This window comes from Peromyscus californicus, unplaced genomic scaffold (assembly GCF_007827085.1).
Source record: "Peromyscus californicus insignis strain IS unplaced genomic scaffold, ASM782708v3 Scaffold_17__1_contigs__length_78620276, whole genome shotgun sequence".
NCBI classification, from domain to species: domain Eukaryota; kingdom Metazoa; phylum Chordata; class Mammalia; order Rodentia; family Cricetidae; genus Peromyscus; species Peromyscus californicus.
Window position 1 is genome coordinate 26,614,343 of NW_026294469.1, and position 17,485 is coordinate 26,631,827.

At 42.7% G+C, this 17,485-nt stretch overlaps 1 protein-coding gene across 8 annotated transcripts in view; it reads left to right on the forward strand.

The window, feature by feature from the left end:
* The window catches only part of LOC128112710 (protocadherin alpha-C2), a 246,646-nt gene that overhangs the window by 39,336 nt on the left and 189,825 nt on the right, over positions 1-17,485 (forward strand). Inside the window, exon 1 of one of the 8 annotated variants that reach the window (XM_052741952.1) lies at positions 1,640-4,173. The exons of 5 other annotated variants lie outside the window; for them this stretch is intronic. In XM_052741952.1, coding sequence (XP_052597912.1) covers positions 1,765-4,173 — 2,409 coding nt within the window. In that variant the 5' untranslated portion in view covers positions 1,640-1,764. Of the gene's footprint in view, positions 1-1,639; positions 4,174-7,688; positions 10,167-14,003; positions 16,518-17,485 lie in introns of those variants that run through there. 2 more of the 8 variants (XM_052741962.1, XM_052741955.1) reach the window with 2 other exon arrangements.

Below are 17,485 nucleotides of genomic sequence, written 5' to 3' on the forward strand. Positions count from 1 at the left end.
AAAACAAGTTTAAGCAAAGACCATTTTTAGGAAGAGATTGCAAATATCCTATATTCTCTACAAAATATGATCCATATTGAAGAATAATTGAAAATAATTATTTGGCTTATGCACTTATCATCAGCAATATATTCCTAGAAACTAACCACATACTGAAGGTGCTGTATAAAATATATTCCTTACAAAATAGTAAATGTATTTGTTAACAAGGAGAAACTTTTGAGAAACAGAAATGTTGTTACAGTTAAAATGAGAAGTTAGCTTATGATCAAGCTCTAAGTCACCTAGAAGTAATTCTAATATTAAATTTCTAGTTTTAGAATTTATTAAAATTTATACTCATAAAGATAAGCATGGTATATGTGAAAGATAGAGAAACTATGGGCTGACTTTGAATAAGATCAGTGAGGAGACAGAAATAAAAATAAAAAATTACTATAGGTGATATAGAGAATGTTTGTCATTAAAACAAAATGTTAATTTTCAAGCCTTGAATATACTAATTTGCTAATAATTACTAGCAATGCTCTTATGTTACACAAATTGCTTTCTAGGAGTCAGCATATATTAATGACATTGACATAAACATAGAAAGGGAGATGCGGATGTGGGTTGGAAATGTTCAGAAAGATATCACTTGAGATGTGGGAGAAGATGAGGCCCTGTAAAGGTAAATAATATAAAGCCGGGCGGTGGTGGTGCACGCCTTTAATTCTAGCACTTGGGAGGCAAAGGCAGGTGGATCTCTGTGAGTTTGAGGCCAGCCTGGGCTACAGAGTTCCAGGACAGCCAGGACTGTTACACAGAGAAACCCTGTCTTGAAAAAAAAAAAGAGTATAGTATGAAGTAGAAGTTTAGAGAAAAAGATAAAGTCTTTAGGCACAGCAGAAGAGAGCAACAAAACACAACAGGGATCATTTCCAGCAGAAATTAATGTGGTGAGAGATACACAGGGAAATTATCAATATAAACTGAACATCGCTGGAGAAATGCTGTGGAGATGGGTTCAGTGGCCCATTCCTGTATCCTACTCACTAATCTCAATTGGGAGATGCAAATCTTTTGAGCTTGAGGTCATCCTGGGCTGCACAGTTTAAGGTGAACCTGATCTTCAGTGAGAACACATATAAGTTTAAAATGTTGCACACACTATGCATTAAAACTGCTCAATATCACAAGAAGGAACCATAAGCCTGTGTGATATTTGTGATCAAAGTAACAATAACATCAACAATCTTTTAAGATTTAAAAATTTAGACAATTAAAAATTCTTTTCAATTAAGGAAATGTATATATTTGGCATGAAAGAAATATATGGATAGATTAATTATATACCCAAGTTATGGAGAATTGCTCACCTTCTAACTTCCAAGATTAGATTTTCCCACACTTAATATTTCTAAATTGGGTGACGAAAAGGTTTAAAATATTGTTAAGAATGTTGTTTCTCCGTGAATCATTAAAGACCATGCTCATTCTAAATTACAAAAAAAGAAAATCATACGAGAAGAATTGGCCCTGAAAATTATAAATAGCTTGGAGGGATTTACTATCAAGGTAAGTGAAGTTATACAAATTCGTCTCTTACCCTTTGGAGCCGCATGGTGTCGCTGTCTACCACGGAGTTACATCTAGCCAGCACACAAAGCCCTTTCTTCTGGTTGCTGAATCTTTCCATGACTGCTGAATGATGGCGAATGCAGAAGAACTGAATTGATAGACTTTGAGACATACAGGATTCTATGCAGAGAAAATAATCTTCTGATGGAAATAAAGCAAGAAGCATTTGACATGGATTTTACCACTGAAGGCAGACTGGGAACACGGTGTCTGCTGCTCTCACTCCTGATCCTCGCAGCCTGGGAGGCAGGGAGCGGCCAGCTCCACTACTCCGTCCCCGAGGAGGCCAAACACGGCACCTTCGTGGGCCGCATCGCGCAGGACCTGGGGCTGGAGCTGGCGGAGCTGGTGCCCCGCTTGTTCAGGGTGGCGTCCAAGGACCGCGGGGACCTTCTGGAGGTAAATCTGCAGAATGGCATTTTGTTTGTGAATTCTCGGATCGACCGGGAGGAACTGTGCGGGCGGAGCGCGGAGTGTAGCATCCATTTGGAGGTGATCGTGGACCGGCCGCTGCAGGTTTTCCATGTTGAGGTGGAGGTGAGGGACATTAATGACAACGCGCCTGTGTTCTCGGTAAAGGAGCAAAGAATGTTAATTTACGAATCTAGACTGCCGGATTCTTTGTTTCCACTAGAGGGCGCATCAGACGCTGATGTTGGATCAAACTCTATCTTAACCTATAAACTCAGTCCCAGCGAATACTTTGGGCTAGATGTGAAAACAAACAGTGATGGCAACAAACAAATCGGACTCTTGTTGAAAAAATCCTTGGACAGAGAGGATGCTCCTGAGCATAAGCTGCTGCTGACAGCCACGGATGGAGGCAAACCTGAGCTCACAGGCTCTGTTGAGCTGCTGGTCACTGTGCTGGATGTGAATGATAACGCTCCTACTTTCCAGCAGTCTGAGTATGAAGTGAGAATATTGGAAAACTCAGACAACGGAACGACGCTTATTAGACTGAATGCTTCGGACAGGGACGAAGGGACGAATTCAGCAATTTCTTACTCTTTTAATAGGCTGGTCCCACCCATGGTTCTTGAGAAGTTTAGCATAGACACTGATTCAGGAGAAATCGTAATTCAAGGGAACTTGGATTTTGAGCAAGTCGATGTCTACAAAATCCGCGTAGACGCGACAGACAAAGGACATCCTCCGATGGCGGGTCATTGCACTGTTCTAGTGAAGGTGCTGGATGAAAATGACAATGTGCCTGAGATCACATTGACTTCCTTATCGCTGCCTGTTCGAGAGGACGCTGCACTGGGTACTGTCATTGCTCTGGTTAGCATTTCGGACCTGGACTCAGGTGTCAACGGGCAGGTGACCTGCTTCCTGACTCCTCAAGTCCCCTTCAAGCTAGTGTCCACTTTCAAGAATTACTATTCGCTTGTGCTGGATAGTGCCCTGGACCGAGAGACCATCACTAACTACCACGTGGTTGTGACTGCCCGGGACAGGGGCTCGCCCTCGCTGTGGGCCACAGCCAGCGTGTCCGTGGAGGTGGCTGATGTGAACGACAACGCGCCTGCGTTCGCGCAGCCCGAATACACGGTGTTCGTGAAGGAGAACAACCCGCCTGGCGCACACATCTTCACGGTGTTGGCTATGGACGCTGACGCGCAGGAGAACGCGCTGGTGTCCTACTCGCTGGTGGAGAGGAGGGTGGGCGAGCGCTTGCTGTCTACCTATGTGTCTGTGCACGCGGAGAGTGGCAAGGTGTTCGCGCTGCAGCCTCTGGACCATGAGGAGCTGGAGCTGCTGCAGTTCCAGGTGAGCGCGCGGGATGCTGGTGTGCCTTCCCTGGGCAGCAATGTGACTCTGCAGGTGTTTGTGCTGGATGAGAATGACAATGCGCCCGCTCTGCTAGGACCTTGGACGCAAGGATCCGGCGGTGTAGTCAGCGAGCTTGTGTCCCCCTCCGTGGGTGCAGGCCAAGTTGTCACTAAGGTGCGCGCAGTAGATTCGGATTCTGGCTACAATGCGTGGCTATCTTATGAACTGCATCCTTTAACCAGTGGAACGCGGAGCCTGTTCCGGGTTGGTCTGTATACAGGCGAGATTAGTACTACACGCGCCCTGGAGGAGGCGGATGCACCGCGCCACCGCCTATTAGTGCTGGTGAAGGACCACGGGGAACCGGCGCTGACGGCCACTGCCACCGTGTTAGTGTCTCTGGTTGAGAACAGCCAAACTCCAAAAGCCTCTTCACGGGCGTCAGGCGCCACCGGCCAGGAAGTTTCATTAGTGAATGTCAATGTGTACCTAATCATTGCCATCTGTGCGGTGTCCAGCCTGCTAGTTCTAACACTCATGATATACACCGCACTTCGGTGCTCAGTGCCACCCACAGAAGGCACGTGCGGATCTGGGAAGCCTGTGCTGGTATGCTCCAGTGCCGTGGGGAGCTGGTCATATTCACAGCAGAGGAGACAGAAAGTGTATTCTGGAGAGGGACCACCCAAAACCGACCTCATGGCCTTCAGCCCGAGTCTTCCTCCTTGTCCAGTTGTGGGCGAACATCAGGATTTAAACGAAGATCATTCTTCAAGAGTAAGTCCAAAATTTGTAATTGTCATTACGGTTTAAATTTTGCATTGTTTTTCTGTAGTTAGTTTCATATTTTCTCATTCTTTAAATTTCTATTCATTTCACTGGACTAAGTATTTTTATTTTATTATTTTACTTGTAATCTTGGTTTGTTTTTTATCTCATATGTAAATAGAATTAAACATTATTATGCATATTCTGTGCTATATGGTTTTAAAAAGCAAACTCAAAATGTTGTTACACTTGCCCTTTTCTACCACATTGTTTAGGTCAGTGTTAATATTCTTCTGAGTAAATACATAGGGTATTCGCATTTTTGTATTTTAACACTGGGGAGAACTATTTTGAATATATTGTTTTTTTCATGGAACATTGAAATCATAGCATAATTGAGACACACATTCTTTTCTCTTTGCTTTTTTGTTTTCTTGCTGTGTGTGTGCTTGAGATGAAACCAAGGACATGCCAGGCAAGCACCCTATGAATGGTCTATATAACAATATTTAACTTTGAACCCATTTAGGGATAAAGAACAATGTCTAGGTTGAGTGATTCTGGTGAAGGAGATTTCGTAGTCTTTCATAAACTTGTTCCATCCGTAGTTATTACCCAGTTTATTAGTGGTCCGGATGCTATAGAAACAGTAGTTAGAGGGAACTCAGACTTTAATCCAGTAAACTCACATAAAGTCAATATTCCAGTGTTGGGCTCAGTGGCTGTTCCCTTGTCTAACAGGTACAAGTCCCTATGTTCTATTCACTGGAGAGAAAACCACAAAGAAACAATCATAAAGGTCAAGGCACTTCTGTGATGTTGAAATTCTCTTGTCTTTGAATTTCATTTAATGGGTCTCCTTATGGAGTCCATGCTTTTCTTTCTTTCTTGCTTTCTCTGTGTAATTATTTGCACTATTGACCATTTCTCTACAAAAGGGAGCCATCTAGTGTCTCAGTTGTGAGTCTTCAGGACATTCTCTCTTGCCAAATTTGACCCCTGCTTTTTATTTTTGAAGCATTGCATAGGCTTTGTATCCAGTTAGTTCTCTGTTTCAAATCTACAAAATTTAGAATATAAATAATAACATCTGTCATACATAAAAATTTAAAAAATTTATAAGTTGGTACTTTTTTTTTGTTTTTTCAAGACAGGGTTTCTCTGTGTAGCTTTGTGCCTTTCCTGGAACTCACTTGATAGTTCAGGCTGGCCTCGAACTCACAGAGATCTGCCCTGCCTCCCGAGTGCTGGGATTAAAGGCATGCGCCACCACCGCCTGGCTTAAATTGGTACTTCTAATGTGCTTATAATAGTGTTTGCTAAGGAGTAGCTGCTAAGTTATTATGAATTCCATGTAATTTTTATTTTATATAAAGTTATTTGTTTTGTTATTCTGGGAAGGCCAGCATTACCAAACTATTCTGAGATACCACTAGCATTTTAGTGCCATGTACTACTTTGAAGATAATTGTTTTTCAGTGTTAACTGTTCAATAAAGACTTCAACAATATAAAAGATTTTGGTTTCAAAAGACATTGAAGACATAGAAGTGACTCCTTGAGATAGTTTTAGCTTGTGTATTGGGTATTTTCACTAGAAAATAGATCTCCTATATGCTTAAAAGTAACAAATTTACTTCTGGAGATCCTAATCAATTAAGAACACTATTTGTGCCAGGTGATGATGGCACACACCTTTAATCCTATCACTGAGTTTGAGGCCAACCTAGGCTACAGAGTAAGTTCCAGGATGGCCATGGCTACAAAGCAAAAAATGAAGAAGAAGAAGAAGAAGAAGAAGAAGAAGAAGAAGAAGAAGAAGAAGAAGAAAGAGGGGAAGGGAAAAGAAGAGGAGGAAGAGGAAGGAGGAGGAGAAGAAGAAGAAAGAGGAGAAGAAAGAGAAGGAGGAGAAGGAGAAGAAGGAGGATGAGGAGAAGAAGAGAAGGAAGAAGATAAGGAGGAGAAGATGGAGGAGGAAGACAAACTGTATGGATAATTATGTTTAGCAACCTGAACACAGCTCACTGTTTTAGGAAGCAGAAAAACATCTATGACTATATCCACCAAGTAAAACATTAAGAAATGTATAAGAGGACTTCATAGTCCAGTATCTGCCAAAAACCACTGAGACAAAGTCCAATCTTAAAGAATTTCATCTAAAAATGTACTATATAATGTAATGATCATAGAAAGCAGAATGTTATGAGTCACAAGAAAGGCAAAAAAAAATCATAGTATGGCTGAATACAACTGTCTACCTATCTCACTAGTTGAAGGAAATTTCCAGATTAATGATAAGTTTGGTAGTTATAAAATAGAGAAGTTCCATTGGGAGAATATTGACAATAACCAGTATTTTGGAGGGAAGAAATGACTTTAAGTAAATGAATGTGCAGCAAAATCCCAATTGAATCTGAAATCAGGGAACAGTCCATTTGGGTTGAAGTACATGGTTTTCATAGGAGGGAGTATGAGATAAGACAGGAAAAGTATTATAAAGAGAATTTCTTGGGTAACTATTATAATAGATTTTACTCATCTGTAAAGTCATTTGAAAAGCACCAAACATTTGGAGCAATGGTAACAGAGGTGTTCATGAAGTTGACCAGAAGGCTTAACTAAGGAATGAATGCGGTGTAATAAGAAGCTTCTGCGATAGTCAAGCAGAGTGCCGATCATTAAAAAACTGGTGTGGGTCAATATCAAACTTGGGAAGCATTAAAACACATATATAATATTTTTACTTGCATCTGGGAACATTGGGTAAAACATTTAAGAAAATGACATTTGTCAAACAAACCCCCCAAACATAAAATATTCAAAGACTTTATTTAAAAATTGTGGAAAATAATATGGGTCAGCACCAATATTTAGCCAATATTTAGGTTTATATTAATATTTAGGTTTATATTGTGAAGACATAATCTCCATGATATTGGTGACTGAAAACAGGTGTGCTCTCATAAAAACAAGATGTGGAAAGAGTAAGTAAACACTGGAACTATGAACTCCTACAAAGGAATATTTAAATCCTGTAAAGGGAATTTCACAATACTTGTTTCATAAGAAGCTACTTTAGTACAAAATCTTGTCCCAAAGATGCCCAAACGTTCTATATTTCTATCCAATAAAGGTATATGAAAATTGTTTATCAACTTGCCTTCTTGACGTTAAAAATGTTTTCTAAGTTTGTTTTAAATTAAAGAGATCCACTTAGGTTTATCTGTGTGTCAAAACTGTGTGGGGGCAAAAGTTTTTCTAATAACAAGCGAAAATTATGGTCAAAAGTACACACTCAAATGCCGTTAACCACCCAAGAACCCCATGAAGACGCATGCAAAACATTGCTCTACATGTTGAAAACAAAGAAGAAAATTTTCAATTTAAAATACATTTTTCATTGCCTAACTGTAAAGTGAAATTTTGAAATTCTACTTACTACTTGGGCCACATGATGTCGCTCTTAACCACTAAATGGTCACAAGGCGAAGCCATTCGTTTTCCATTAGGAAGACACCACTGGGTTTCACTCTTCTGCTGCTCAACAATGGCCAGCATCTCGGGATTGGAATGAAGAAATAAAAAAGAAATCTCCAGAATTTGTGGTAACTGTCGCTAATGAGAATAAAACGTCAGTAATTTGAAATGGTAAACCTGAGAGGATACAACTGGAAGAGCCGAAAATTACTCCTGCTCCTGATAATTCTGGCAGCCTGGCAGGCAGGGAGCGGCCAGCTCCACTACTCCGTCCCCGAGGAGGCCAAACACGGCACCTTCGTGGGCCGCATCGCTCAGGACCTGGGGCTGGAGCTGGCGGAACTGGTGCCCCGCCTGTTCAGGGTGGCGTCCAAGGACCGCGGGGACCTTCTGGAGGTAAATCTGCAGAATGGCATTTTGTTTGTGAATTCTCGGATCGACCGGGAGGAGCTGTGCGGGCGGAGCGCGGAGTGTAGCATCCATTTGGAGGTGATCGTGGACCGGCCGCTGCAGGTTTTCCACGTGGAGGTGGAGGTGAGGGACATTAACGACAACCCGCCCCTGTTCCCAACCACACAAAAGACTCTGTTTATCCCGGAGTCCAGACTGCCTGACTCGCGGTTCCCACTAGAGGGCGCGTCAGACGCAGATGTCGGTTCCAATGCTCTGCTGACTTACAGACTGAGCACCAATGAACATTTCTCTCTGGATGTACCACCCGACCACGAACAGGTGAAACTTCTTGGGCTTGTTTTGCGGAAACCATTAGACAGAGAAGAAGCTGCGGAGATGCGCTTATTGCTCACGGCCACCGATGGAGGCAAACCGGAGCTGACCGGCACCGTTCAGTTGCTCATCACAGTGCTGGATGTCAATGATAATACTCCATTTTTTGACAGATCTCGCTATACCGTGAAGTTACCAGAGAACGTTCCAAACGGGACGTTGGTAATCAAAGTCAATGCCTCAGATTTAGACGAAGGCGTGAATGGGGACGTCATGTACTCATTTTCTAGTGATATTTCTGCAGATATAAAATCCAAGTTTCATATGGATTCTGTGAGTGGAGAAATTACAGTTATAGGAGTTATTGATTTCGAAGAAAGTAAAGCTTACAAGATTCCAATAGAGGCACGTGATAAAGGCTCCCCACCACTGATTGGTCACTGTACAGTTCTTGTGGAAGTTGTAGATGCTAACGACAATGCTCCACAGCTGACTGTCAGTTCCCTGTCTATTCCTATATCTGAGGACAGCCAACCTGGAAGAGTCGTCGTCTTAATTAGCGTATCTGACCGTGATTCTGGAGCCAACGGGCAGGTGACTTGCTCCTTGACTCCTCAAGTCCCCTTCAAGCTGGTGTCCACTTTCAAGAATTACTATTCACTTGTGCTGGACAGCACCCTGGACCGTGAGACCATCGCTAACTACCACGTGGTTGTGACCGCCCGGGACGGGGGCTCGCCCTCGCTGTGGGCCACAGCCACTGTGTCCGTGGAGGTGGCTGATGTGAACGACAACGCACCCGCGTTCGCACAGCCCGAATACACGGTGTTCGTGAAGGAGAACAACCCGCCTGGCGCACACATCTTCACGGTGTCGGCCATGGACGGGGACGCGCAGGAGAACGCGCTGGTGTCCTACTCGCTGGTGGAGAGGAGGGTGGGCGAGCGCTTGCTGTCCAGCTATGTGTCTGTGCACGCGGAGAGTGGCAAGGTGTTCGCGCTGCAGCCTCTGGACCATGAGGAGTTGGAGCTGCTGCAGTTCCAGGTGAGCGCGCGGGATGCTGGTGTGCCTTCCCTGGGCAGCAATGTGACTCTGCAGGTGTTTGTGCTGGATGAGAACGACAATGCGCCTGCGCTGCTAGGACCTTTGACAAACGGGGCTGGTAGCACAGTGAACGAAGTGGTAACTCGGGCTTTAGTGCCTGGTCAGGTGGTGGCGAAAGTGCGGGCAGTAGACGCGGACTCTGGCTACAATGCGTGGCTGTCCTATGAACTTCAGGCAGCTGCGGGTGGAGTTCGTAGTCCTTTCCGTGTTGGCCTGTATACGGGCGAAATTAGCACCACACGCGCCCTAGACGAGACAGATGCATTGCGACAGCGCTTGTTAGTGTTGGTGAAGGACCACGGGGAACCTTCGCTGACCGCCACAGCCACGGTGTTGCTTTCTCTGGTAGACGGCGGCGGCCAAACACAGAAGGTATCAGCTAAGGTGTCGGTTGGCGCCTCCAGCCTGGATCAGGGGCTAGTGAACGTTAACGTGTACCTGATCATCGCCATCTGCGCGGTGTCCAGCCTGTTGGTGCTCACCCTGCTGCTGTACACCGCGCTGCGCTGCTCGGCGACGCCCACCGATGGAGCCTGTGCTCCGGCGAAGCCCGTGCTGGTGTGCTCCAGCGAGGTGGGGACCTGGTCATACTCTCAGCAGAGGCGGCAGAGGGTGTGCTCTGGAGAGGGTCCGCCCAAGACCGACCTCATGGCCTTCAGTCCCAGCCTACCTCAGGGTCCCAGCTCTACAGACAACGTGAGTCTTAAATATTTTTCCTCTCCAGGCTTGAAGAAAAACGTTTAGCTGTTTTTCATGATGCATCCTATTAATTCCAGCACCAGGGAGACTGAGGCAGGAAGATACTTGATTTTGAGTCTAGTCTGACTTAGAAAGGGAGTTTCAGGCCACCTTGGCATTCTCTTTTATTAAGTTGGTAATTTATGTTTACCTGTAGTTTTAATAAATAATTTTCTAATATGAATAATGTCTTCACCTTCTTTACATAGCAGATTTCCAAAGTCAAGAGTTTGCACACCCAGTGTGTCATTCAATGCCCAGACCTCTTAGAATAAAGCCCGGTTCCCATAGCATGCTAGGCAAGCACTCTTAATGGATTCTACCCTATTCCATCTTTATAAATCCTACAGTAAAGTAATTTAAATATACATGTTGACCTGTTACTCATTCTCTGTATTGTGCATATTCTACCACAACATGCTTCAACATTGTTGGTTTAATTTCTTTACAAGTTGAATTATCTCTATTTCTTAGTGCAACAATTTATAGTCTACAATCATATTTGTGTAGCACTTTTTAAAACCTTACTTGTAGGCGTGTATTTGACGTGTTTGTGATAATTAATATTATTTTAAAATATAGTCTTATCAGTACTTATGTAGTATTTTTATTTGGCTCCTTGTGTGTACAGGGAGTATATTCACATTCAAAACATAGAGGAACCGATTCTAGCGTACAGTGAAAGTTCTTCAGTTCTTACACTGAAGTATTTACCTCTCTGAATTCTGGGAGGTTTTGGTTTCTGTTGTATATTCTAAAACTATGGAATTACATATACAAAGTGCCTTTCTGTTTTAGAAAAATAATAACACATTTTTGCAATTCTTCTCTTGCAACTCATACATCATCTTTTGTTTCTTCTTCATGTAAAGCATCTGCATCTTATTTCATCACTCAGATTTATCAAGATTTATTAGTTCAGTAGTCTATTGTGCACTTCCATGGAGCGCGGTGTTGATTATAAAACTCATGTTGTATGAAAAACAAAGCAAAACAAAACAAAATAAAACACCCCTTTGCAGAACAGTGGGGGCACATGCCTTTAATCACAGCACTCGGGAGGCAAAGACAAGTGGATCTCTTAGTTTGAGGCCAGCTTGGTCTACAGAGTGAGTTCTAGGACAGGCAGTGATACACAGAGAAATACTGTCCCTGAAAACAAAACAAACAAAATAACTCATGTTGTTTTTAAATGTTCAAGTATTTGTTCAGTTAGCTCTGACAGTCAACTGTCAAAGTTTTCTAAATTCTAATATAAGCTATGACATTATTTTAGAATATCTTGTTCTTGTTTTCAATATAAATAAAAACAAGGGTGTTCAATTCATGAGTAGCTCTCATAGGAGACTTTTCATGGAGCACTACCACAAGCATACCAAATTCTGCTCCTGTTTAAAGAATACTCCATTTTGAAGAATACTTATGATTACTATAGAGTTTTAGAGATGGTAATTATAATTATTTTATTGCTTTTAAAATATTTGTTTTATCTTACATGCATATGTCATTTTAAAGTCTTAGCAGATTACTTAATAAAAATGAAAATCAATTCATCTTTGGATGTAGTAGATGTTGACAGGGGTCCTTCTTACTGCCATCTCTATCATGAGCTACCATGTTTTTTTGTTGGGAAATTACTTTGGAGAGACACAAACTTTCAGGTTTTTCTTTTCTGGCTATGGGATATATTGTTGTTTGTAAAAGTTCTAAGAGATTCTGTAAGTTCAATTTGTTTCTAAAAACTTTAATGTTATTTATAAAGCTAGAGATAGTTTTTTTTGTAAGTAAAATGAGGATAAATTTAATAGTTTTATAGAAAATTCCATTATTCCTCTTTTCTGTTTTACTTTCCTGTCTGTGCATTTTCAGTACACTTATCATCTGAAGCTAGTGAAGTATTCTTATTCCAAGGGCTAAGAGGCAATCAAAACATCCCATAATTACATGCTTATTATGTCCCCAAACATCCAGATTTTAAGAACTTAGGTAAAAAGCCGTATGTTATGCTTTCCTTAATTTTAGAAATTGAAATGCTTCAGTTAGAACTACATTTACAAAGAATAACTACTAGAAAACTCCAATGCAATGAATCTTTTGTGGGTACTTCACTGAGTGCAGGGCTAGGAATCAATAAAACAACAACAGATTTCTTGAAAATGATCAGAGATTTAGCGATAAGGCCACTGGAGGAATTCCAATCAACATCCATCTGATTGAATGCAATGTAAAGCAATACAGTGAATTCTTGGAGAACTGACTTCTGATGTAATCTTGGAGGGTAACATTTTCATGGATAGAAATGAAGTAGAAGAAAACTTGGACAGAAGGTATTTAGAAAGAGATGGTGCCTTTTTTATAAAATATGACTCATGCTGGAAAGCAGTCAGAGACAATATGAAGAAGATTGGCCACAGTGTCTTTGATGTGAGTCTGAGGTCTTCATACTTGTTAATTAGAAATCAAATGTGCCTGTGGTCTCAGTAGCCATTGTACTCATAAGTACAACAGTTATGATATATAAAATGGGAAGGGTCTAGAAAAACTTGAAATATTGTATACAAGGGAAAACCAGTAATAAATAGTTTGCAAATACATATAAGTTTGGAGAATAAATAAATTATGGAAATTGAGATGTTCAAATGTTTATATTTGGGGGTAAATATTGAAATTTATTTTGAATTTTTGAGACAGGGTCTCACTGTGTAGCCCTAGCTGATCTGGAATTAACTGTGCAGACCAGGCTGTCCTTGAATTTACAACAATCCTCTCCTGCCTCTGCCTCCCTAGTGCTGAGATGCAAGGCATCCATCAGCATGCCTGGCTTTGTAGTTACAGATTTAAACATACTTCAAAAGATAAACTAGTCTAAAGACATTGAAACAGACAAGAATCACATTAAGAGCAAGAACTACGAAGTGGATAAAGTCATGATTGTGGAAATTATTCATATTTTGGAGCAGCAGGAAGATCCAAATCCAGCAAAGACCAGTAGTTGAAAACTATTAGGATTTATAATGGCTGAGAAACCTACAAAGGAAAATGTTTTGAGGAGCCTATTTGGCACATTACACATATATTGAATGAATGGTTGAAAAAAATACATGTTTTCATTTTCCAAGAATTAGTAAGCAAAATAGTTTAAGAAATTTTATGTTCACTGAATAAATCAAGTAGAAATTTAATAAGAATTCACAAGAGCACATGTGAACTTAAGAAAAATTGGAATCATATGCTAATATAGAATAATGTATTTGAATGATCAGCTACCATTGAATAAATTTCTTCACAAACATGTGTGGAAGGCAGTTTATACCTGTGATATCCAAATCATTCCCAGGTCAAAATACATATTACAGAGTGATGTTAACATGTCACTGCTAAACCAGTATTTAAAATATTGAGAAGAAACCTTTTTCCTTATGAAGAGACCTCACTGAAACTAAATTTCTGTAAGGAGACAGAAGATTGTACGTTCACTTGTAACACTAAGGATCTACTGTTCAAGAATGAAAAATGAAAAGAGAATATTTATGTTATGAAAGAACCCAACTATTGCCAGATTAAGTTAAATTCCTGTAAGGAGACAGAAGATAAACTTACATTCACTTGTACCGCTAAAGATCTACTATTCAAGAATTAAAAAATGAAAAGAAAATATTTATGTTATGAAAGAACCCAACTATTGCCCAGGTTAAGTTAAATCTTTACTTAGGAATCATTACCCTTTGGAGCCGCATGATGTCGCTGTCTATCAAGTTCTGGCTAGCCAAGATCCCAAGACGTTCCAGCAGCAGTATGTCTCCTAAAAGCTGAACAATGGCAGTTGCAGATCGACTGGATTAAAGAATTCCTAACGCACAACAGTTGATCTTTATATCAAAACCGGATTTTCTCAAAAGAACAAAACGAATACTTGACATGGTGTTTTCTTGGCGAGGAGGTCCGGATTCCCGGCTGCTGCTGCTCTCGCTTCTGCTGTTCACAATCTGGGCAGCTGGGAGCGGCCAGCTCCACTACTCCGTCCCAGAGGAGGCCAAACACGGCACCTTCGTGGGCCGCATCGCTCAGGACCTGGGGCTGGAGCTGGCGGAGCTGGTGCCCCGCCTGTTCAGGGTGGCGTCCAAGGACCGCGGGGACCTTCTGGAGGTAAATCTGCAGAATGGCATTTTGTTTGTGAATTCTCGGATCGACCGGGAGGAGCTGTGCGGGCAGAGCACGGAGTGTAGCATCCACCTGGAGGTGATCGTGGACCGGCCGCTGCAGGTTTTCCACGTGGAGGTGGAGGTGAGGGACATTAATGACAACCCGCCTGTGTTCCCGGTAAAAGAACAAAAGCTACATATTTCAGAATCCAGAATGTTAGACTCTCGGTTTCTGCTAGAGGGCGCATCCGATGCAGATATTGGAGCCAATTCAATTGTAACCTATAGACTCGACTCTAATGATTACTTCACGCTAATTGTGAGTTCAAAGAACGAAGAAAATAAACAGGTTGAGCTAATATTAAGAAAATCCTTGGACAGAGAGGATGCTCCTGAGCATAAGCTGCTGCTGACAGCCACGGATGGAGGCAAACCTGAGCTCACAGGCTCTGTTGAGCTGCTGGTCACTGTGCTGGATGTGAATGATAACGCTCCTACTTTCCAGCAGTCTGAGTATGAAGTGAGAATACTGGAAAACTCAGACAACGGAACGCCGGTTATTAGACTGAATGCTTCGGACAGGGACGAAGGGACGAATTCAGCAATTTCTTACTCTTTTAATAGGCTGGTCCCACCCATGGTTCTTGAGAAGTTTAGCATAGATACAGATACAGGAGAAATCGTAATTCAAGGGAACTTGGATTTTGAGCAAGTCGATGTCTACAAAATCCGCGTAGACGCGACAGACAAAGGACATCCTCCGATGGCGGGTCATTGCACTGTTCTAGTGAAGGTGCTGGATGAAAATGACAATGTGCCTGAGATCACATTGACTTCCTTATCGCTTCCTGTTCAAGAGGACGCTGCACTGGGAACTGTCATTGCTCTGGTTAGCGTTTCGGACCTGGACTCAGGTGTCAACGGGCAGGTGACCTGCTCCCTGACTCCCCATGTCCCCTTCAAGCTGTTGTCCACTTTCAAGAATTACTATTCGCTTGTGCTGGATAGTGCCCTGGACCGAGAGACCATCACTTACTACCACGTGGTTGTGACTGCCCGGGACGGCGGCTCGCCCTCGCTGTGGGCCACAGCCAGCGTGTCTGTGGAGGTGGCTGATGTGAACGACAACGCGCCCGCGTTCGCGCAGCCCGAATACACGGTGTTCGTGAAGGAGAACAACCCGCCTGGTGCGCACATCTTCACGGTGTCTGCCATGGACGCGGACGCGAAGGAGAACGCGCTGGTTTCCTACTCGCTGGTGGAGAGGAGGGTGGGCGAGCGCTTGCTGTCTAGCTATGTGTCTGTGCACGCGGAGAGCGGCAAGGTGTTCGCGCTGCAGCCTCTGGACCATGAGGAGCTGGAGCTGCTGCAGTTCCAGGTGAGCGCGCGGGATGCTGGTGTGCCTTCCCTGGGCAGCAATGTGACTCTGCAGGTGTTTGTGCTGGACGAGAACGACAATGCGCCTGCTTTGCTTTTGGCTGGTACTGAAGGCTTGGGCAGTGTGGCAACCGACATGATACTTAGGTCTGTGAGCGCGGGTCAGGTGGTCGCCAAAGTGCGGGCGGTGGACTCAGACTCTGGCTACAATGCATGGTTGTCCTATGAGCTGCAACCCTCAGTGGGCCCTCGCAGCCCATTCCGTGTTGGGCTGTACACGGGTGAAATCAGTACTACTCGTGCCCTTGATGAGTTGGATCCACCCAGACAGCGCCTGTTAGTATTGGTGAAAGACCATGGCGAGCCAGCTCTAACTTCCACAGCTACTATTCTAGTGTCATTGGTTGAGAGTAGCCAGGCGCCAAAGGCATCTTCTCAGGCTTCTGGACGCGCTTCAGTCTCAGAGGCGTCACTAGTGGACGTTAATGTGTACCTGATCATCGCCATCTGCGCGGTGTCCAGCCTGTTGGTGCTCACGCTGCTGCTGTACACCGCGCTGCGATGCTCGGCGACGCCCACGGAGGGCACGTGCGGTCCGGGGAAGCCCGTGCTGGTGTGCTCCAGCGCGGTGGGCACCTGGTCATACTCGCAGCAGAGGCGGCAGAGGGTGTGCTCTGGAGAGGGTCCGCCCAAGACTGACCTCATGGCCTTCAGCCCCAGTCTTCCACCGCGTCCAGGATCAGAGGTCATTGGGGAAGGGCAAGATTTAAATGTTGATCATGGCTTTCAAGTAAGTCCATTTATGTTTAGAAATATTTAATTTGTAGAAACTTTGTAATTACATTCATGGTATTTCACATTTGCGCGTTATTGGCAAAATTCAACGTTCTTTTAGTTTAAAATTTTTTTACCTGGTTTATTATTGTTGTTGACTTTCTGAGACAGGGTTTCTCGGTGTAACAGTCCTGGCTGTCCTGGAACTCACTCTGTAGACCAGGTTGGCCTTGAACTCACAGAGATTCACCTACCTTTGCCTCCCAAGTGCTGAGATTAAAGACCTGCGCTTCCACTGCTGCCACCAGGCTCTGGCTTACTATTTTTTTGTTGTGTACTTCTTTTTTTTTTAATATCTGAGATTTTACTTTTTTAGGTTGGCCTGATACTTTTGAGTTCAACTGATATTCACACACCAATTATCTGTACTCCAGAGTCTCTGTTGTTTCAAGTTGTCACAATTTCTTATTGTGTGGAATGCTGATTTTAGCCTCCATATGATTTTAATATTCTAGAACAGAACTTTAGTGAGGTCCATGGAAATGCATTCCTCTAAACATTTAAATTTCATGATTATGTTCTGAGCTTTAAATATATTCTGCAGTATTACTGGAAAGGTATATTTTAAATATTATCTTCTGTTTACACTTATATTAATAATTTCATGGTTTTAGCTCATCATCTTTTTTTTCATTTTAGTCCATTTAGCTTCAAGATGTTGTATTTATTCCTCTTTTGAACCTTTTAGTCATATAATACAGAATAATTTCCGTTCCAATGTTTAGCTCTCACTTTCCCCCTCATTTTTATAAGCCAAAAGCAAAATGGTAAGAAGACAAACGTGTGAGGCTGCTTTCAATACACCCTAAATTTATTAACTTTGATTTTCTTTTTACTTTTCCTTTTTTCTTTTTTTAAAATGGTGTCAACCATGTATCTCCAATTTACCTAAACCTCATAATCCTTCTGTCTCAGTCCCCTGAG